This window comes from Cucurbita maxima, unplaced genomic scaffold, assembly GCF_002738345.1.
Source record: "Cucurbita maxima cultivar Rimu unplaced genomic scaffold, Cmax_1.0 Cma_Scf00008, whole genome shotgun sequence".
NCBI classification, from domain to species: Eukaryota; Viridiplantae; Streptophyta; class Magnoliopsida; order Cucurbitales; family Cucurbitaceae; genus Cucurbita; species Cucurbita maxima.
The window spans coordinates 3,759,933-3,783,907 of NW_019272024.1; the positions used below are offsets into that span (position 1 = coordinate 3,759,933).

Sequence of the window (23,975 nt, forward strand, 5' to 3'; positions counted from 1 at the left end):
AAAAAAAAAAAAAAAAAAAAAAAAAAAAAAAAAAAAAAAAAAAAAAAAAAAAAAGCAGCATTTGGAACATTTTTTTAGAACAAAAATTTGATTAAAAAGATGTGCATGTTTCAATAAGTATACTTAAAATTATTTTTTCGTTGTCTTTTTCCGGTATGTTCTCACAAAGAACCAGTTTTTTAGAAAATAGAAATGCTATGTCTTCCAGAACTAAAAATGTATGAACACTGGTTTCAACCTGCACAAAAGTCAACTAATTATGATTATTAATTGAAACCAGAAGCAGAAAACTTATTCAAATGATCCCCGATAACAAAAACAAAAACCTGTTCTCAAAATAAGTTTTCAAATAGCCCCTTTTTCCTTCCAATAATTCCATCGCTCCATATTAGCTAATCAGAAAATCTTCTTTTTGTAATTTCATTACCTTCAATAAGACGTTTTCTTCCATTTAGACAACACAATGCAAAGTTCAGAAAACTTACGGCTTTCTCTCGAGAACCACCGCCAAAGAAAGCAACAGACTCAGCATGTGTACGGAGTCTTTCATGCATAAACCTGAATTTATCCATGATCGTGACTCAACCACCATTTGCAGCAGTACATTACAAATAAAAAATATAATAAATAAACTAATTACCTAAATGTTCCCTCAAGTTGCTGTTCTAGACTAGTTAGTTCACCAAAATCAGGAGCAGCTGCTCTTAGAAAACCCAGGCCAAGCAACATATAGGCATACAAAATGGCAACTCCTCTCCTACCTGTTAACATCTTCATTCTCCAAGTGAACCTTAAACCATACCAGCAGAAACAGAAAGATTTTAATTTACATGAGACAAGAAAGCAAATTAACACAGTTCGTTATTTGCTAAAAACTAACTGTTGAAAGATTAAAATAGGCCTATGAAGCCCCCATCTGACCCTTATTATTTCTGCTCAATTCGGCTGTACATGAGTAGTTTTTTCTATATAAATATTGTGGTTCTCACTAATCCACTATCAAACTTCAAGGTATAAGAGAAAAAAGATTATCTTTGTGAAATAAAGAAAATATATTATTGGTTTACTTGGAGAAACTGGTTTACTTGGGTGCAAGATAGCTGAGGCACCTACGGAACCAAATTTGAAATAGGAAGCTGCCAGAAATTAAGATATAAAGAATAAGGAACGATACCAAATACACCTTTGGTGGATATCTTTTCACACAATTATTTTGTAATTATAGCCTCCTTGTGATCACAAATGATAGGAAGGCCCTCATGGCTTTTAGCTTCTTGGGGGTTACCTCTAGTAGCCCTCTAAGTCATTCCTTGTTTTTTCGTGGAATATACTAGATGTTTTTTTATCCAAAAAAAAAAAAAAAAAAAAAAAAAAAAAAAAAAAAAAAAAAAAAAANTCCAAAAAAAAAAAAAAAAAAAAAAAAGAAGGAACGAAATCAAAGACTTGTGGGAAGACTTATTTATTTGACACAAACATCCACATATGTCTACTTCTGGCTATTGTTTATTTGTTGGAGGTAACTTAGTCATCTGACGTAGAACAAAATAAAATACGGTGGCCAAATGTAGGGCTGAAATAGAATGTAGTGTTTGGTGCATGGTATAAGTGAAGGAATATAGATAAAAGGATAATAAGAACTAGAAGTTTTTCGGAAGAGACCTGTACATGTGTACTGTGACAACAACGATACCATCTCTTATCCCATAATCTAGGTCTACATGATAGAACAAAGCATATCGTAAAGGAGAAAATTAAAACTAGTATCATCTTTATTTCTCGTCTCCCTAGTGGTTGATGTGTTGCGTTTACTTCTTTTCTTCTACCGATTGCAAGTTACCACATGAAATTAGCTTGAAATTTCTTTAAAGCAGTTTGTACTCAGTTTACCCAAACTATACAGAGAAATACAAAGTCCTCATTTCTTCTATTCCACCACTAAACTTCACTTACCAAAGAATATCAACAGATGGTTTCACCATCCCAGTGACTAGCCCAGATAGATCAGTTGTCAACTTCTCAAGATCATTGGTTAATCTCTGATCGGCATCAATGCTTTTATTAGACATATAAAAGACCTACAAGAAGCAACATAACTCGCATTAGAGATGGTCTTTATATTGAAGGTCAAACAAATAGTAGCCTAACTAAACCGTGAATGAGAAGCTTTTTGACAATGCTTTAGTAGTATTCTTATTATTATTGATATGACCATATAATTGCTAATCCGGCATCAGAATATAGCAGATCTGTGATGCCAAATATAAAAGCCAGTTGATTGAATGAACACTTCTTCACAATTAGAAAATGTATTCAGGGTGGAAAACCACCAATAACCTATGTAACTTGTTTTTTTGAACACTAACCCATGTACCTTGTAAAATGCATTGTTCTTCATGTAATTTTTAAGCAAATGCTTAGTCAACCGAATCCTCCAACCAAGGGCTAGCCTTGCAGTGAAATGCCTGTTAATTAGCAGGATATCAGTGCTAAATTTGAATAACACGACAGTTAGAATCCTTATAGATTTTACTGATGAATAACAAATTACAGACGAATTTTGGAGCAAGATGTAAAGAATGTAAAGTAGTATTTGGAGCATATCAAACCGTTCCTTTTCCTGAAGTAAAAGATAAGCTACCATTGGCAATACGAATCTTTTCATTACAATAGAAAGGAGAGTGTGAATCAAATAATTGGGAGGAACATACCATATGATTAGAAGCTCAAAAATCTACAATCCACAGAGATGAATTGAGACAAGAGAGAGCTTGAGGATAATTACCTAATTATGAAAAGAAAACACTAGAATTACCCGAGGAAGAATTAACCTCAACTTCTCAACTTCAGGATTTTATCAATTCTCTTTATTGAATGGGTTAGAGTCAACAACATTAGCATTGGGGTATGTTGAATGGTACTATTCTCTCCTTGCTTAAAACTCCTCCAATTTGCAAGTTTTCCATGAAGTTTCCAACACGAGTATGTCTAGGTTTGTTACAGTAGTCGCATCAGACACAAGACATGTAATGTGTCTTAATTGACTTATCAAAAGCCTTGTTTGTAGTAGCTTCAACCACCAACGCAGATCGTTCTACTGGAGAAATAGTTTTTTTTTTTTGCCAATCATAACATTCTAACCACTCTCTTCCCTACAAACTTCAGACAAAACGTCATTAATAGTTGGAAGAGTAGTAATCCAAAGCTTCTAACCTCATTGAATTCAACATATAGACAGGCAAGAAATTTGTAAACACGACCATCTTCCACAATTTTTCCAATGTTTTTGGTTCCCTGTTGACTTCCATTCATATGTATCAAAGAGATCGAGATCTTGCCAAATGTGTTTCAAGGAGTGAAAATATTGTGTAACTGACTACCTTCCCTGTCCCATGTCACCTAGTTTGAAATTCAGCTCAAAAACTTGTGATGGACTGTCCAGAACTGAATACATCTGAGTGACGTTATCCCATGGAGTTTACTAGTCAAGTCATAACCATGGAGTTTTTAACATCCCACTCAGCAAACAACGGGTCATTTGTGTCTGACGAATTTTTTTCCAATAAAGTAGCCAATCTTCCCTTGCCCACGAATATACATCTAAACTCTTTAGGACCAACAAAGAAACTTATCCAATTAAGGCAAATGGTGGCTATTTGGAAGGAAAGACCATTGGAATAGATGTGATTGCCTAAGACTTTAGCAATAGATGACTTATTTTCTAACATTATTGCTGAAGAAAATCAAAGCCAAAGCAGTAAACTCAAATATAGAATCGACAAGAAATAGGAGAAACAAAACCAAACAAGAAACCACAAGCAAAAAACACAATAAAAATGCTAGAACAGAATACAATCACCAGCGGCAGTGAGAATAGCAGCAGCTGAGCAGTCAGCGGATGACAATGCAGAAGCAAACAAACAACCAATGGTGCACATATGGAAAAAGTTGCAAATGAAAATAACAGGTTGAGCAGTTAGAAAGCTAGGTGGCGTGGGACTATGAACAAAAAACAAAAGCTACATCCAGCAGGGACGGCTAAGGTTAGAGTTAGTTTTAGGGTTTACAAAAATTAGGATTTTTACCTTTGATACCAGGCTGAAAATAGTATATTTTCTATCTTATTTTCTTTAAGAAGAAATGGGTTTCTTAAATACAAAAAGGCCTCATTACAAATGAGGAAATAAAATTCTAGCAAATATAATACATAAATACAAAAAATTAATTAACACAAAAGAAAATAACCAACACTAACAATTGTTGTTAACAAGCTTGCTCCGACCAAAACACTTGCCCATTTGCCAACAAACTCACCCACTCGTGTGGGCTACTTGACTAGGTAACATATTTAGAGTTATATATAAGACAAAGCAAGTATATAGGTGTGCCTGAGCATGTAAATATTGCACATGACATGGTAATTGACATTGGATAAAAAAATTGAAAGATATTCTGCAATGCCAAAGCCAAACGAATAAGAACATCTAATGGCTTTCAGTCTGTGTTATGGTCATCCCTGTAAAGAAAATTTGCAGAGAAAGGGCAGAAAATTTTCTTAAAAGAACTTCATTGTAGAATTCAGGTTTTTATGGTGTGCTCCAAGGAATCCGAAATCACCTTAGAGAAGGAGCAATAAATGCATTAGCCGCACTTTGCAGGACACTAATTCCAATCAACCGAATAAAGGCAGCCTTATCCTGCTCCAAAACAAACTTTACAGTGGTTCCTGTGGAAATTGATTCTTCCCCAATGAAATAGGCAATCTTATAAGATAATTCATGTTTCAGCAATGACATTCAAACTTACCATTCAATGAGGCAATGCGATCTGATATCCATGTTCTAGATAGCACAAGAAAACCAACTGCCAGCAACTGTGCTCCCTGTTTATCAAATAATGTGGGCACCTGCAGAATAAGCAGATCAGTGATGAGTAATGTTCATAAATGACAATAGAGAGTATTTAAGGGCCATGTTATCTATCGTTTAGAACAGAAAAACTTGAGCCTATTTCAGAATATCAATAGGCTACAATTGAAGCTTATTCTGATTCAGAATGCAGCTCAACTTTGGTGGAACTCCAACTACGGTTTGGGTTAGACACAAGAGTATCAAAATAAAAACATCTCATGTCATTTTGTTATGTTTCTCCAGCAAGAACAGCAGGCTAATTTGTATGTAGACCTAATTGGAGAAAATGCAAATCCACTGCATGCTGTGGTGTATGGCCCTCTCGGGGAGAAAACTCTTTCACACTCTACATTTTCTCTAAGTTTATTCCATTCCGGTTCATGAACTTTCAAAATGTCTATTTTAGTACCTACCATTATTTTAGTCACTCCCTAAACTTTCAAGATCCTGTAGGCACATTATATATTTAGATTAAATTAAAATTTGGGGAGAAAAAGGTTGTACTTTTAAACACAATTCCCAATAAACGATAAAATAAGATGGATATTACTTTTCCAGACAAGAAGAAAATATCAATATTTCATATTAAGAATTTACAAAAATAAGAGAGATTACTTCATCAAAAAAAATGAAAGACCTCACCTTAAGTAAAATTCTTGAAATGTAAAATAAGTAAATAAAAGTCAGTTCCTCTCCTACACTTTTTGTTCACACATCTACAAGAGTATTCTCATCCCTCCCCACTCTCTCTACTATGTAAAGACCTAGAATCAAAACATATTTTCTTCTAGACTCTCGTCTATCCTTTCTGCCAGAAAACTAAATCTAAAATTGCATCTTCTGATTGCTCCCAAATCCTGAGTCTCATAGCCTAGTATTCCAGAAACCAAAATATTTGGCAACCTTGAACTTATCTCAACTGGCCACTTGACCTGTAATAAACTGGCCGAAACCTAAATTTCCCACCCCTTTATCCACTCCAAATTGAGCAAAATGCCAATTCCTTCTTTTTAGGGTTTAGGGTTTAGGGCTTAGGGCCCGAGCTAGATTGCCCAAAATCTAAATGTAACATCTGGACTGCATAAAACATAAATCAGGATGACTTCCTTTTTACTGCCCAAAACCTAATTCTAGGGTTCCTCGGAGCCAGCCAAAATCTTAACACTCAGAATCTTTGGACTACATAAAACCCAAATGTAAACTCCTCCTCCTCCAGCTTGACAACCACGGGACAGGATCTCTCTCATGTACCTTAGTTATTAATGGGTTCTAGTCTGTTTTTTCTTTTTTCTTTTTTTTCCTTCTGTCCTCGTTGAATCTATTTCTATTTGAGTTTACATTTTTAATGTGCTCTTGATGCAGTAAAAATTGAGCTAATTCCAATCTTTATTTTATAACTTATTAGTCCAACTAGTTTTCAGTAATGAGCTTGTTGATTCACTGTTTTATATATGAGTACAGTTGGCAGTTATTTTTGGGTTTAGTTACAAGTTTATCAGTTGGCAGCATGTATAAATGGGAGTTTCGTCGTTAGACTTATGAGAGACTAACCAGTATTTTTGCCATTGCAGCTATTCTCAGTGGCAATATTCTAGGAATTCCTTCAAGTTGAGGAACAATTGGACGAGTAGAAATATTGTCAGCAGGAGGTGAGGTTGCTATCACCCTTGGATTGTATGATCCTGCATCTGACTTGGAGAAACTGGATGCCTACATAACAACAAAAAAAGGAAGAATCGCGAGTTTTTATCATGCAGCATTATGATGGAGAGACTATATAACCCAATGGAACAGAAAGTTCTAACAGCTTTTCAACCTTATCAAGACTGGAAAAAGCTTGCTGTACTATAACTGCATCACTTTGACGATCTGTCTTAGGTCTCATGGAATTGATCACTCCCTGCGGAACCTCCTGTCTGGGTTATCAAGGAAGTAGAATGAATAAACATATGCATTTTTCACATTTCATAGATAGTTGATGGAGCTGGACTGCTGAAATCTAACCGTTTATAATGAACACTCCATCCTCCTTCGCCATCCAAGGATAGTACCACATCATGGAAAGCAACCAAGGCTGGGCGGTGCGAGATTGTTATGCATGATGTTCCCATATCTCTAACTTTAGAGCAAAACCGTTCTTCCATATCAGTTGTGACAGCACTTGTGCATTCATCGAGAATTGCAAACTTGGGCCTATGATAAAACAATCTGGCCATCCCCAATCTTTGTTGTTCGCCTAGAGATAGTTCGTCACCCCAGTTTATCTCTTTTTCAGGTGGGTAACGGTCCAGCAAATATTCAAGGTCAACCTTTATAGAAAGGAACAGAATGCCAACACAATAAAACCTCAAAAGTAGTGTAATGATCACTAAACTTGAAGATTAAAACTACAAGAGAAATACCATAAGAAGAAACTGACATTTTTTAATAATTCTGCCATTCCATCGTGCGTGAGTGGTTCAACTTCTTGATCTGCCGTTAGTGGGTAAATTAACTGGTCCCTAAGGGTGCCAACCGCAGTATACGGTCTCTGAGGAACATAGAAGATTTCCTTATTAAGATCAGAGCCAACCCCAGGTTTAACAATATGGCCAGAAATCAGAGGCCAAAGACCACCTAGAACTCGAAAAAGTGAGCTCTTCCCACTACCATTTGGACCTTCAGCACAAAATAACAAGCTTCATTAGTCCAAATAACATTGACAGCATTGTGTCTGAAAATGTTTCGCATCTGGTATATTTTTCTGAACATAATAGCAATAAAGCATCCCATAACAATTAAATTGAAGGTTATACAAATATCTGACTTAAGGTGGTGAGAAAACAGAAAATAGAGATTAAATGGGTAAAGAATTAACACCAAGCAAGATGACAACCGATGGAAGGAGTACCTGTAATTAAAAGATTAGATCCTGGTTCAACCTTAAGAGTCAAGTCATCCACCAATACATTACCACTGGGAGTGACAACCTGGTAGCAATTTCAATTTTAAGATAGAATGTGAAGTATCTACACGTGGAGTTAATCTCAGCTAATTCACCGAAGGATTTACCTTAACTCCTGAAAACTCAATATAATCTGCTTCACTGAAGCAATTCATACGACCCATTGCTGGCTGAGAAGATTCAACGCTCAACTCTCGGGATACAATCATCAGCTCGTGAATCCGACTAGCATAACCACTGCAATAACAAAGAAGATGAAAAGAGGATGAAACCAAATAAATAAATATTAGAGAAGTACATGTATATGCTCCTAATAAGGTAAACTACTTTCATCCATATATTCATCACCCACGTCATGCAAAGACTGTTTATGCTTGCTTTGAGGCTAACAAATACTCTTCATCGACTAAAGACAGTAATATAGTATCTACCAATTTATTGCTTAAGAATACCTGAGACGATTGAGTCGTCTTGAACTAATCGATAGAGTTCCAAGAGACTGAAATAATGAGATTATAACACTAGTATGATATCTGAGGTTGCTCAACATCTCTGCTCGCCCTAAAGTTGAAGAGTCGGGTCTGAGATGACCGGAAAAGAAGGGCTCAATAATCAAAATAACAGCAAATGTGGCACCGAAATACTTGGCTAAGAAATCCTGAATCATGCCAAACCACCAATGTTCATGAAGGACAATCTTCAAGTGCTCGACGAGAGTATTAAACTTCTGCAGAATATGAAATTCTTCTCTTCTTTCTCCACCATAAAAGGCTATGCTCTCAGAATGGGTTCTTAAACGAGATTGAAGTTGGCGATACTCCCCTTCAAACTGTTGTTCTTTAGACATTAGTTTCCCAAAAGGAGGAGAAAATTTTCGAATCAAGGTTCCGGATACTGCTACATAGCCCTGGAAAGTAGCATCGTTTATCAGATTGAGTATTAAAGTTCAAATTTTTAAACTGAACTCTAGAAAATATCTACAATTTCACATGTCAAATGAAAAGCATTAGAGAAAATTTAACAGCAGGGATTACCAAAATCCAAAGGACATATTTTGGGCTAGCATAAGAACAAAGGCGCCAGGTATAGAGCAGACCATCAACAACTGCTGTTAAATCATCCTGTACAAGCTCACTCATTTCCGAGCAAAACCTAGGTATATCACTTGCAATTCGCTGTTCAGGATTGGTCACTCGACCATCAACATTTGATATTTTGTAGTATGACATATTCTGAAACAAGAAAGAAAGAAGAATATAGATACTATTAGTTCAGTTGCCATAAAAGATGGCCCATTTGGAACCTAGATCTTGTAGGATTTCATCACGGTGACATTGACAGGTCTTGTAAACAACGTTCCTAGCATCACAACCCAAGATAGTATGAAAGAAATCAGTCTTTTTTGTAACTCCAATTGCCTCCCTTCGGAAATTTCATTTGTATCAATGAAATTTTCCTATCTAAAAAAGAGGAGGTGAGAGAGCAAACCATCACAGGATAATATGAGAACAAACTAAATGGAGGGGAGATAGAGAGAGAGAGAGAGAGAGCAGAGTTATTAGGTATGAACTTTTTCATATATAGACTAGTTGGAGGACATTTTTATGATTTCTTTTGCTCAAGTTTAGATAAACCACCAAACAAACATCCCACCCCTTCTTTGACAATTTTCTACCACTTAAAAGCAGAAATAAGAAATGACCCTTCATCAAGAGCTACAATAAAGATGCTAAGGTAGAAAGACATTAATATAATAAGCAGGACAGTCTATAAAATCTACAGAAGATAATACAAAGAGTCAACATTTGATCAATAGCGCTGCTTCAACAAATTGTAGCCAGAAGTACCTTAAAATAGTGAGTGTGAATGAGTCGTGTTAATATTTTTCTGAAATGCAGACTTAAGATCCCAGTCACGTATTTCGAAGTAGAGTGAAGAGTTGAGAGAAGGAAACATAAAAGCAGATTCTCTGAAATCAAACGTAAGAACAATGGAACTCGTCGAAGAAATGCTGCACGGAAAAGAAATCCTTGAACTTTTGCTAGTCTATTGCTCAGAGCAGTTCGTAATACCTGCATGGGTGATAAAAAACAAGCATGAATGCATAAAACGACCAAAAAGAGTGTTTCCAAACGATATTATACAGATCAGTCATCAAAAAGAAATTATAAGATATACATTCTTCATCTTCTTCTTCTCCTTCTTTTAGTTCCACATGTGGAGATGGAGGATTCAAACCCACCCCTTGGTTGAGGGTATACACCTTATTAGCCAATTGACCTATGTTTAGGTTGGCAATATATGTTCTTTTCTATTATTTATTCATCTTTGATAAGAAACCAGAAACTTATGGTTTTTCTGGCATTCTATATATACTACTACATTCATTCTCTTGTTTTACTCCTCTTCCAATAATGACAAACAAAGACTTATGTTTATCCATCTCTCCCCATGAATCTTAAAATTGCCTCTGCCAAACATAACAGGGAAAAAAAACTCAACAAGTGTATTTGCAAAGTAAATGTAGTTCCTTTTTGTATTTTTTTTCTTTTTAAAAAAAACAACTTATAATTGATACTATGGACAGGTACTAGCAATGTTATGAAGAACTCCTCCCATTAAGAGAAAACCAAACGCACCCACAAGAAATAATTCTTCTTTTTAATTAGGACACAACTTTTCATTACGAAATTGAAAAGTTACAAAGCTTCATCAAACAAGACAAAATATAAACAACTCTACCAAAAGCAAGATAATCGTCCACCCTTCTGCATTTCAAAATTTACAACAATAATAATAAGATCAACTATTAATAATATTTGAAGAAGAAAAACCACAGAATTTAATTCATTGCTAAGAGTGTTCAAAAAACAACTTAAGATTAGTGTAACACCCCTGCACCAATTCAAGAAAAAAAAACACCAATAGGTCAAATACCCAAACCGAATGACAAACTAAATAAAATTACAAACACTAGCTGCCTTGTCTAAGAAACAACCAAGCATCCATTATAAGATTCTTCAAGAAAGCTCGAACACAGAAACATCAAAGGAAAGAACTATATCCTTAACATAACCATTGGTAAAGAGAACCAATATTACAGCCTTAATTTATGACTTCTCTTAATGCCTTCAATACGGCAGAACAATCATTATGGAAACGCAACTTGGTAATCACAATGGTGTGCACCCGATCAATAATAAAGAACCCATTCCCCCCATTTTTCACCCGAGTCTTCCCAGTTAGCAACCAAATATCAGTCACTAGTAGAGCAAAAGATCCCCCCTCCCCTTTCACTTCCCTAACCAACCGTTGGTCCTCCAACATTTGAGATCCTTCCGACACCCCATCCTCTCCTTGGAGTCAATTCTGTCTTCAAAAAGATCCGACACCTCTTTCTTCACCCCCATAGGCACATACACGCTTTCTTTTGATCCTTTCATTAGATAAGGTTGAGAGTTCAACAAATCATCCATTACAATTTGAAATTTTCAGCACACAGCAAGAATCTTCTTCATATCTAGGTTTGCTTAAGACCTTAGAAGGATATTAGGAACTGTAAAACAGATATGAATTTGTATTCCAACTATCTCATTTTCAGACAACTTAACTAATATAAAATGATGAACTTTTCCTCTCTCCTCCAATTTAAAGTTGCCAACATCAACCATTCACTGAACTTTTCAAAAAAAATAAAGAAAAAAGAGATAGATTCTCTCTCAATCCTACAATGTCCAGAACCCATGATTACTCTCATCCTTAAATGCCACAGAAGAAACGTTCAGAAAGAGGCCCATGAGTACTCTCACCTGTATTTTCTCCGGAAAAAATCTTCAGCAATATTGTCGAACATATTGTGATTACTTTATCCAAATTTCTCATAAAATTTCTCCCAAAAGGCTATATTTCCTCTTCAGGTTGGTCCACTAGAAGTTGTTCAATAGCTACTAAGGTATTCCAAGGAAGAACCAGTTTGACACCTCAACATTTTACCTTACAATGATTGGTTGTCAAGATATTCAAAAGGATCTTTAATGTCTTATACAGGTTTCCTCACTTTTAGCATAGGAAGCACACAATCAATAAGGATCATAACATTTCTTCATTATTTCAACTGTTGTTATCAGAACCTCAGCATTAAATTCCAGCAAAAAAAAAAAAAAATGGATGATCATATTTCTTCATTATTTCGAAATCCTACATGCATGTCTTTTACTTGACCAATCGATGATCCTTGGGAGAAGGGATGTTAGGTTTTTTCGAGAAGCTTCTCATTCCCTTGCTTTTTTCATACCTTGTCTGTCCCAATGCACAATTTGCACTGTATACGTGAGGTAGGGTAGAAGAAAAAGAACTACAAGAACAATATCCAAATTCTAACGTCCATTTTCACTGTATCCATTTAAACATTCCTACGAATTTCTAGACAACCAATGTTGAAGGGCTATGCATGCTGTTATTTCGAGAGATTAGTTGAAGACCACATAAATGGCCCAAATACCCTCACTACCCCCAAAAATTCCAACATCCATTGAGTCATTTGATAATAGGAACAAAAAATCAAAATAGAAGCTACAAAAAAATATTATTTATATTAAGGAAATGTACAATATTGCAAGCACTTCAAAAGACCTGAACTCTCCCACGGGTTTTTTTTCTAGAAACAGCCTGCCACTAGCTCCCCCAACCCAATCTATTTACAACTATTTCCTTAACTGACCTATTGTGCTGTGACTATAATGTCCCTAGTATCTAATAATATTTCTAAAATTCATCCTAATAAGATTCCTAAAACTCATGTCCCTTCAAACTCCTTGAGATTGAATATCATTAAAGGGAGTAAATTTGAAACTTCATTGTCTAGTGAATCCAATAAATCAGCTACCCTACCCTTCTGGGCAATAGAGATCTATTACAGTTTGAGGCAAAGGCATTTAAGAGGCCTGTTCTCAGTTGAACAATAATTCTCAAAGCTTGTATTTCTCCTATATCACCAACCTCTATGCTAAACGGTTGGCACAAAATTTTCTACAAAGAACCACCAACATCCAGGAGCAATGTGATCTCATTCTCACGCAGTTAACAGTGAACCAACCTTTGTGATCCAAGCCATCTGCTCAACATTATTCAATCTAAAACATTGATTCACTGAAAAGTATCTGAATTTTCCTTTTTTTATATGCAAGTGAGAGAGAGATACAGAGAGATGGAATTATTTAGCGTCCACTCTATCATTTATCAGAATACAAGTTATATAAGTTTGATATAAGTAACTCTAAGAAGAATTTACCAAGGAAGAGAAGAAGAAGCCAAATTGACAATATATCATCACATCATATAATATATATAACTTGCGCTTACCACTATACCCAGTAAATATAAAAGATCCCTGGCACCATTTTTGCCCATCTTAGACAACAGAATAGCGGCAAGTGCATGAAGTGACTTCAGTCCACCACTCTTCTGCGCACTTTTTCTGCTCTTACCACCATCGGTTGCCAAATTTGTAGATCTCTCATCACTAAGTCCTAGCCCATTTACATGGTCAAAAGATGATGATTTTTTATTGCTGCACCGTGATTGCAGATATGCAGCAGTCCCACCAACAAGAACAACGCCAGTGGCAAATAGCAAAGCTTTCCTATCACGAAGAATGAAAGTACATTCATTGCCCACCCAATTCCAAAGTTCAAATGGTAACTATGGCTAACAGGAATGACCAAGTGAATAAATTTCATAATAAGTAACGAGATGGGATTCATGCACAAACTATAAAATGATACGACCATTGGAAGGGAAGTGGATATTGATTATTGACTCCAAACATCAAAAGAAATACAAAAATATTCTAAAATTTTCAAAACTAAAAGTAACACAAACTTGCACAGTTCGCACAACTAGGTTAGAAAATAATCTCAATGCAGACAAGCAAAGTTATAGACTACCTTAAACTTAATCAACATATTAATTATAAATTTAGTCCATGAACTTTCAGGTTTGTGTCAAAAAAAGTTCAACTTTAAAATATATCCAACAGGTCTTTGAATTTTTAGTTTCGTATCTAACAAGTCATTGAACTTTAAAGAAATGACTACTAAGTCTCTCAACGCACAGGTCGCTGACATATAAAAATATTTGAAAACTAATTGATCTAATAAATATAAAATTCAACTTTAACGTGTAATAGGATCCTAAACTTGCAAATTTGCGTCTCCATGAATTTTAAAAAATGTCAAATAGGTTAAAAACCTAATAGATATAAAATTGAAAATTCAGTGATCTTTTGGACACAAAATTGAAAGTCGTGAACCTATTAGACATTTTCTTAAGTTCCAGGACATATTAACACTTAAACTTTAGATTCAAATAGGCACAAACCTGAAAGTTCAAGGACAAAACTTGTGATTTAACCACATATTAAATATTGATTACTATGGTGCTTATTCGGTAAAACAAAATTGCACACAGTTTAAGAATAAATTCCATACAATAAATCTTCTTTTTTTCCGTAAACAAGAGAATGGGCAAATACCATACATGTGGCTAATAACAGAACAGAATGTATTAAAAAACCAAATTAATGAAGTCAACTCAGATGTAAAGTAGATTCACAACACAAGTAGTGGAATCTGTGATACCTCCTTGAAGCAAGAATATTGTGACGATGCTTGGTTAAATGCAACAACTGAAGAGATGGCATCTTTGATAATCAACCTTCCTCCACTGAAGGACTATCAACAATGAAAATACCTCCTAAACTTAAAAATAAGAAGAAAATTCAAATTAATCAATAAAAGATTGCCATAAAGTGAATTAGAAAGCACAACAGGCCTTTTCCAGAATATGAAACTGATAATTCTATTGATAGAGAGAAACTAGAGCCCAAGAGAGAAGATATCACCAAGATCAAGAGGTTACAAAAAGGAGCCTTGGTTAGCCATGATATATATGAGGTCAAAAGGGAGAAAAAACACAAAAACTTATCTTTCAAAAAGATACTAAAGAGAGAGAAGTGAGAAGTGCAAAGTTATATAATTTACTACATTCATATGACCATTTGTGGAAGAAAATGTCAGGGGAAATATCCTTTTTTCTAGGTAATCAAGTGTATTTAGGCGCTTGCACACACCTCACCTAATCCCACATAATAAATACTAGACCCTCTAACATTTAGCATCAGGAAACTGAGTATTATTTCCTAACTAGGTTGGCCAATGTGATTTGAACCCATATAATTTGTAGAAATTAAGATCTGTAGAATGCCTTTTTAATCACTGAATTAATAGTGGGGTTAAGTGCAATAGACTTATAAACAATCTCACAAGACAATGTTATTTCCTCCTTTTTTAGGGAAAGATGGACCATATAGGACGACCATATGATCAGCATAAAATTCATCATAATTTTATAATCAAAAGATAAGTCGAATCACTGAAAACTGTGTTGTCTCCATTTTCTCTACTTTTTTCTGTTATTCCTCTCTTTTCTTCTCTCCTTTTTTTTTTTTTTTTTGGGTGCGAGATGGCCCAGTAGCATGGTATGGTACACTACAATTGTATTTTTTATATTAAACCAAAAACCATAAAGACTAGATCAGACAGACTAAATATTGTAAAGGACTGGCCATTGAGAATACGTTTCACTACTATAAATGCTAGTGTAGTCATCATATCAGTGTGTATTTGACTGATTCACATGTTGGATTAGGCTTTCCTTTTAACTAATCAGCTCAACACACAGACTAAAAACTCCTCAAGAAGAGAACAAAGCGATAAGAAATGCAATTTCAACTGTCACCGCAATACAATCTAAAATTTCCCATGACATCATAAGCTGGAGATTAGCTTGCTAACAAAAAGGAAAATTATAAATTCATAGTCCTAACTCCAACCATTCAATTCACGATATGAATAACCCAGATACCTCATGGATAGAGTGGTAGTCAAATCCTCAAGAATATACAAACATGTTTGAAATTAAATGATATGCACGAATAAGGTAAAACCAAAATTACACCCCGAAACGCTTACAACTAAGTAGGTCTCCATTATCTAAATTCAAATTTTCATTCATGTATGAGATTCAATTGTTGTACCTTCGGTTAAAAAACAAAAACCACTAGTTTTAGTTACGAGGAACTCAAACTCTCTATGTATCTCAGCCCTCTCTGCATCTAAAAGAAGAACAAAAAGAAAAATCCTCAAACCAAAGGAATTCCTTCATTCCATCCTACAGCCATCTCCGATGACCTCCGAGTATAATATCCAAGAAATATACGCACATATAAATAAATATAAAGCTTCAAATCGTAGGAAACTGTAGCTAACCATACCAAGTAGTGGACAAGTCTCAAAGCGAGTCAGCGTTCGGCGATTTCTTTCCCAAATATGGAGCAATCCGTCCTAATCCTGACCTTAGCTGCTTGTTCTGGCACCTATTAGCTTCTGCATCAACATTCGATTGTTCCATCGCCATCCCTATTTCATCCCAGAGAACTCCCTACCATTTTTTTGCCTCAAAACTATGGCTTCCTAAAATTCTAAAACCCCTTGCCGTAATGGCTTCAACTAGTTCGGTTTCCTCCAAGTCCTCTTCAGAGAAACATCCCCACCCGCATTAAAATTGCTCTTCTTCCGCACATGAGTAAATTCTCGCACCCAAAAATAAATAAATAAATATATATATATATATTTTTTTTTTTTTTTTTTTTTTTTTTTTTGAGGAGTTAGTTGAGAAATAATTGTAAATCCAATTTTAAATTAATAATATCTATACTTTTTTTTTTTTTTACGCTAAAAATTTTATTTAACGTGCCTTGTGGATAAAAATTCGTCCTGGTAAATAATTTTCCAAATTAATTATGATGTCGTCGTTATAAATAAATAAATAAAGATTTCATTAAATCGAGCGCGTGTTGGATGTTGTTTTTACTAAAATACCCCTCTTCTGACTCTTTGAGACCTGTACTTTTCTGTAATTTGACTCTTCTTTTAAGGGTTTTTTTTTTTTTTTTTTTTTTTAAGAATATTGTTTTGCGTTGGTATTATTGGCGAACTCATGTGGCTATTAATGTCAAACAGAAAATATGTGCAATAAATGTGAAATCATTTTTATCAAATATTGAGTATATAAGATTTTTTTTTTATTTAAACTCCTTTTATCCATAAACTTTTAAATTTTTATAATTGTTTGTTTTATTTAAAGATTAATTATTTTGATCTTTCTTATTTTTTTTTATCTAATTTTTATTATGGCTTATATGTTTTCCAATTACTTAAATATCATAATTATGTTTTTCAATTTAATAGACTGGAAAATTATTAGAGGTCGTCGAATGTAAATTAAAATGGAAGAACTCTTATGTTACACGAGTAGACAATTAGTGCACATAATTGAGCGGTTTTATCTTAGTGTTGAGTGCAATTACATATTCATGGAAGAACTCCAATGTGACCATCTGAGTAAATGGTGGATACATGATACCACAATTGAGAGTGGTCATGAGGCTAAAATGATTAAAAAAATATATTAAAATAGATGAAAGTCTTTATTTATATTAATAATATGCATTTTTTCAGCGATTCAATCATATAAAATCTATCTATATTTGGTGGACCTTTTGGGAATGGTGTCGAATCTCGAGCATAGGTCGTTATATCCAAATTTCAAATCTCGAGAATTTGCTCTATATTTTGATCCATATTTTATTTAAAGTCGAAACCCTAATTTTTGTAATTAAAAAAACAATATTTTTTAAATAAATAGCAAATTTTATGGGTACGTTATAATTTAATAAAAATAATAAATTTAAGTGCCAAAGTATGCCACGTCAACATTTCCTTAGTTTAGCGCGTTAGCACGTGAATCTTGGTTCTTGGGATGCGTATTCGGAAACGGAAGAAGATCAGTTTTGCACATACGTCAGCAAGATTTTAGTCATTTTTTATTATTAAAAAACAGTGACGTCACTGAGGACATTTGAATTAAAATAGGTTCTTAAAAGCTATTTTATTTTAATCTAAAAAATAAGGCTAAAAAATGTAAATAATAATGCAAATAAATTTATAGATAGAATTAATGTTTTTAAATTTAGTTTCAGAAATGAATAATAAAAAATAGGAGCCTCTGAATAACAATTTCATTTTTTTGTATTAAAATTTTATTTTTGTTTCAAGTTTTCCCATTAAAAAAATATTTAAATTTCTAGTCAAATTTTCAAAAAAAAAAAATCAAAATTCAACTTAATTTTTTAAATCATTAATAAAAAAATGGATAACAAATTTTGGCTTAAAATCCATAATTATAAAAAATAAAATAATAAAAGTCAATTAGTTAATATATTACTATCAACTAAATAAACCGCATATGTTTAAGAATGTTCAAATGAATTGAGAGCTTAACTAACGAGCACTATTTAACCCAACCCAACATTTAGGTTGGGTTAAGTAGTCCTAGTTAGTTGGATATATATTTTATTTCAATTTAGATTGGGTTGATTTTTTGAAAATTTGAAAAATTTAGATCTATTTGTAGGTTTACATTATTTGGTCATGTTCGTTACAATCCTAACCCTACCTCACCTAAAAATCTTTGGGAGTCTCTCCCAAAATATCTTAACCACATACTGAGGCCACATAGAAGGTGGCTCATTCAGCCTAACGAATGGATCCATTCTTTATGCGATAGTGGAATGTAGTTGAAAAAGGTAAGCAGTTGGGAAAACTCCAAAATTAGGGTTATAGAAAGTTGACCTTAGAAACGATATTTGTTTTTCCAACAATCCAAAGACCCACGACCCGCAGTGCAAGCCATCCAGCTATCGACACATAACCCACTAGCTATCAACCTAAGTCCAATACAACCCATAACCCAACGACTCATGAACTGGCCCATGATCTACGTCTCGACTTGATTCGACCTGACGACCCATAAGTCGAACCCCATATGCAGTGTGTGTTAGTTGGCCCATTAGTCGCGACTCATCTTTGGTTCGTGTTCAGCTTCAGCTTTGGCTTGGTGCATCTCGCTCAATCCACTCGGTTTAAGGATTTTCAACTTGTTCCACTATTTTTTGGACCTACCCTATCATGTTTTATCCTCGTGGACAAGATTTTGGCATTTTCAAAAAGACATTTGAGATAAGTGTTGTAAGCTAAATTAAAGGTTTAATTAGGAGTATTAAATAAACTAAAGTGTTCAACGTGTTCTAATCTAGTGTCGTGAACTCACATAGGTTGACTTAGATTTCAATAAACACATTTAGACTAGCTCCAAGGATGAATTAACAACTCCCACTTAAGCTACTTAGGTAAGTTTTACCATCGACTTGGTTAGATGAATTGCTTGAAATATGAACCATGCATGTCCTGTGGCCCTTGAATATGATGTGCCTTGTGATTATTTAATGTTTACTTATTATGTTATGTGATGCTATGACGTGTGTTATGTCATGTTGTATTGTAAGGTATGTTATGAGATGTTTATGATGCATAATACATTTATATCATATGTCATGTGTCACAGTCATGTTTGTTGAAGGCGTGTTGCCTATGAGCGCATGTCAAACCCCTTGTGTTGTATTGGTTTATTATTTTCCTTGAACACTTTCATGATGTATAGTTTCTTTTTTGTATTTTCAAAGTGTATAACATTTCGACAAAATCATGTATACGCCGAGTAAACCTAACCGAATATACTATAAGGGAATGTGTATAAGGAAATGCTACTAGTTGTTAATTCTTCCTACCCATAGTTATATGTTATCTAAGTCGTAGCTTATAACATTATTTATTCATTTCTTTCAATTTTTCTTCTTTCGAACTCTCTTTCTAAAATTTCTCTTTGCCCCCATTTTCTAAAACTTTCTTCTTAAAGTGGGATTGAGGCTTCCGGCCGATACAATTTCGAGTTGGCTGACTCACTCAGTGGTGAGAGTGAATGTTGCACAAGCACTTGTAAGCATCCCGTAAGAGTGCGATTGTGACACTATGTACACTATGTTAACCTAATTGCCTTAGGATTATGAGACGTTGTTACGGCACATATGTAACATGAAAGTTATGTTTATGAAAGAATAAATGTACGACCTGCATCATACGCTAACATCATGATTTAAAACTATGGGAGCCTCATGCATTTTTATGTCACGTGCATCATGATATTTCCCCGTTATGATGAATACGAATGTGTACATTGTGATACCTATGTACACCATAATATAATGTGGCCTTCTTTCACTACATGGTTACGACTTGAGGGGGGGGGGGGGGGNGGGGGGGGGGGGGGGGGGGGGGGGGGGGGGGGGGGGGGGGGGGGGGGGGGGGGGGGGGGGGGGGGGGGGGGGGGGGCAAGTTCAGTGAACACGTATACGCCTACTTGTTGAGTCCATGTGCGTGTACATGGGTTATGTGTAGAGAAATACTATACATCTATGACCTCGTTATGAAGTATTTTTAATAAAATTTTCAAATTCTAAAAGTAGGTTATAGTGACGACTAATCGATTTATTGTAATCACTCTCTCGCCTTGAAAGTAGTTGTAAGAATTGTGACGAGACATGTGAAAACAAAGGGTCCCTCAATTCGGTCGTGTATTTATTCTTAAAATAATTACAAGAATTTAATGCCACTTGTGAATGATTACATGGTGTGAATGACTATATTTATAGGAACAATTTGTATGAATTGATTACTCAAAAAGTTTAATTAATTAATTATGCAACCATATAATAATAATACTAAAATTTAAATTTATTTTAAATAAAAAATTAGAAGGTTCAAATTAATATTTTATAAATTAAATATAAATGTGAAAAATATGTAAAATTTGAAGTGTTAGAAATTAATATTTCAAATAAAATTATATTTATGGAATTCAATACATTAAATTTTAAAATAATTAATGTATATTTAAAAAATTGAAATAAAACTATATAGCTGAATTTGAATTAGATTTAAATTAGTTAAGTTTTCTAATAATAGGTATTTATAAATTTATGTGTATATTACACTCATTTATAGTTAGATAATTAGCATTAAATAATTGAAAAAAAGTATTAGGTTGGACGTTGACTTTCATTCATTATTACACTTACAACTACATATAGGTAAGTTTATAAATTAAAATAACTATAATATTAATTCTACAATATTATTTAAAAATCTATTTCCTCAAAATTAAATACATAATTTAACCCCCCCAAAAAAAAGCTTGGGCCTCAATCTCAGGCTTGAAAACTGGGCTTGGGCTTTTTTCAAAATCAAAAGGGCCCACGACTTGTTATAACTCTTTATAATTCTTAATTTGTGTGTATGTATATATATATATATATATAATTTTTTTCTAAAATATAATTTTTTTTATTTAGTATTAAAATTATTTTAGAAAATAGGAAATAAAGAAAACAGTCAAACGCCACTTAAACCATCAATGGGATAAAAGTTAAATACTTCTAAAATACTGGCAATATAAAAATTTTAGAAAACTATGGAAATGGCATTGCAAAATATATATATATATATATATATACACATATATGGGTTATACATATATACACACGTGTGTATATGTATGCATATATGTGATGTTCCACATTGGTTGGGGAGAGAACAAACCACCATTTATAAGATGTGGAAACCTTCCCCTAAGAGACACGTTTTAAAGCTTTGAGGGGAAGCCCGAAAGGGAAAGCTCAAAGAGAACAATATCTGCTAATAGTGAATCTAGGGCGTTACAAATGGTATCAGAGCCAGGCTCTGGACGATGTGTCAGCCTTCTCGTTGTTCCCCGAATGGGGGTAGACACGAGGCGGTGTGCTAATAAGGATTGTGAGGCAGTGTGCCAATAAGGATGTTGGGCCTCAAAGTGGGGTAGATTTGGGGCGATCCCACATCGATTGGAGTAAGGAAAGAGTGTCAGCGAGAATGTTGTGTCCCGAAGGGGGTGGATTGTGATGTGGAAACCTTCCCATAGCAGAAGCGTTTTAAAATCTTGAGGGGAAACTCGAAAGGAAAAGTCCAAAGAGGAAAATATCGGGAAATCCCAAAGAAAAGAGGACAATATCGAGAAATCCCAAAGAGAACAATATCTGCTAGCAGTGAATCTAGGACGTTACAATATATGTATATGTATGTATGTATATATATATCCACCGTGGCTCCTTTCTATTCAGAATATTTTAACAAATTCGACTTTTCTTATAATATTTATATAAATGCCTCTTTTTAATATCCAATTTATTGTAATATAGTTGGTAAATAATATAAAAGGGTTCATTTATAGAAAAATTGTATCCATTGGGAGCATGATCTTGCAATCAAAAGTTTGGGGCTAATTATGTTTACTATGTTATCCTTGTTGGTTGATCTATCGTTGATAACGGGAATGTCTTTTATGTCACTAAGGACATGCATCAACATTCAATGTGTTGTAATTGTATAAGTGAAGTAAACGTGTATTGGTCTCTTTGGCCTCCTAATTTTAATCTCGTTGATACGTGTGGTTTTGATTTGCCTCTCATTTTTGTAGGGCTTACGAGATTTTAAAAATGAATCGATACTACATCCGAATGAGAGTGATAACGAGGAAATGATGTTTACAATAGGGTTAAAAAAATTGAAAGTTATTAATTAACAAATCAAAGTTGTGCAGCAAAAGCGTGGTGCACCATAACCCACATGTCCTAGGATCTAAACCTCGCTCTAATACGAGTTGTCAAACAAACACAAGAGTTTTGTCTCATAAACTCGAAACCGAACCGAGTCAATTTGGGTTCAGAAAAATGAACGCAAACCAACCCGAAAATTTAATCTAACCCAACTCAACACTTATAATTCAGGTTGAGTTTATTTTTGAGAAAAATAAAAAAAGAATATATAGATGTCGGTAATTATTTTAGTCAAATAGCTAAATAACATAATATTTGAAAACAAAAATTTAGAAAGTGGAGAATGAATAATTAAAAAATAATAATAATAATAAAATAAAAGATATGCTTCAAAATGTATTTGCATGACGTCTCTGTGATAAGAAGTAAACGATATAATTATTTATTGAAAGACAATCGCTAAAATATTAATTCCAACTAAAAGTCTTTTCTAAAAAAGAAGAAAAAAAAAAAGTAAAAAACCTAACGTGGAAAATACTAAAAAAATAAATTGCATTTTGAATTTGGCTGTTTGTGGATTTCATCACATCAAAATTATATATATTTAATTTATGATCGTTTAAAATTATTTAATAATAAAATAGGCCTTTAATCACCACTAATTTAATGAAATATTTATTAATCTCGGACCCGTAATTTAGGGTATGAGGATGCTTCCTCTAGATCTGATAGATAAACACAACTTTCTACGATCATATGATATTGTCCACTTTGAGCATAACCTAAATTAGCTGATGTGGAACTTTCATTTAATACCTCCTCTAGAACAAAGTACACCTCCCCTTAATCGAGGCTCGATTTCTTTTCTTTTGGGTCATTTGTTCGACATTTGAGGATTCTATTGCCTTTGATACTATGTTAGATGAACACGACTCTCCACAATAGATATTGTCCACTTTGAGCACTACTCAGTGTTCATGGCTTTGCTTTAGACTTACCAAAAGGTCCCGTACCAATATGAATAATATTCTTTTATTATAACCCATGATCATTTCCTAAATTAGCATGATCATTTCCTAAATTTCTTTTTTAAATTTTTTTAAAGTATATTTTCTATTGAAATATAATATAGTATTTTAAAAATTTTATAGAAGCTCAAATTTCAATATTCAACCTAGTTTTTTTACAATAACGAAGCCGGGTGGAAACGAGATAAGGAATATAATCTCTATTCTTGTTCCGTTGAGCTTTTTTCATTATCCATTTAAACTAGAATTCTGCTCCCTACTCGATAGTCATATGCAGTAAGTTGTTGTTGTTGACTTTTGCTTACATTCTCATATAATACAAATTTCAATTTCTCAAATCTTGCTTTCAAAACTCTCTGCCTCATTTTCTAAAACTTTCTTCTTTAACCAATGGCAGAGGCTCGAGTGTACGTCGCTTGACAGTAGGCGACGCAAGAATGAATAGACTTAACTCACTTGTTGCTGGAAAGTGAGTGTCGGCACAATCACAA

The 23,975-nt window shown here is 34.0% G+C and overlaps 1 protein-coding gene across 2 annotated transcripts in view; it reads right to left on the reverse strand.

The window, feature by feature from the left end:
• Window positions 1-16,509, reverse strand: part of LOC111482811 (ABC transporter D family member 1-like) — a 21,227-nt gene extending 4,718 nt beyond the window's left edge. Inside the window, exons 1-18 of one of the 2 annotated variants that reach the window (XM_023128783.1) lie at window positions 16,184-16,509; window positions 14,490-14,604; window positions 13,213-13,492; window positions 9,699-9,923; window positions 8,886-9,083; window positions 8,304-8,758; window positions 7,959-8,088; window positions 7,798-7,876; window positions 7,327-7,565; window positions 6,912-7,216; window positions 6,724-6,823; window positions 6,459-6,617; window positions 4,804-4,903; window positions 4,615-4,723; window positions 2,372-2,462; window positions 1,951-2,075; window positions 641-790; window positions 486-558 (exon numbers count right to left, since the gene is read on the reverse strand). In XM_023128783.1, coding sequence (XP_022984551.1) covers window positions 486-558; window positions 641-790; window positions 1,951-2,075; window positions 2,372-2,462; window positions 4,615-4,723; window positions 4,804-4,903; window positions 6,459-6,617; window positions 6,724-6,823; window positions 6,912-7,216; window positions 7,327-7,565; window positions 7,798-7,876; window positions 7,959-8,088; window positions 8,304-8,758; window positions 8,886-9,083; window positions 9,699-9,923; window positions 13,213-13,492; window positions 14,490-14,551 — 2,880 coding nt within the window. In that variant the 5' untranslated portion in view covers window positions 14,552-14,604; window positions 16,184-16,509. Of the gene's footprint in view, window positions 1-485; window positions 559-640; window positions 791-1,950; window positions 2,076-2,371; window positions 2,463-4,614; window positions 4,724-4,803; window positions 4,904-6,458; window positions 6,618-6,723; window positions 6,824-6,911; window positions 7,217-7,326; window positions 7,566-7,797; window positions 7,877-7,958; window positions 8,089-8,303; window positions 8,759-8,885; window positions 9,084-9,698; window positions 9,924-13,212; window positions 13,493-14,489; window positions 14,610-16,183 lie in introns of both variants that reach the window. The other variant, XM_023128782.1, reaches the window with a different exon arrangement.
• Between the last annotated feature and the right edge of the window lie 7,466 nt (window positions 16,510-23,975).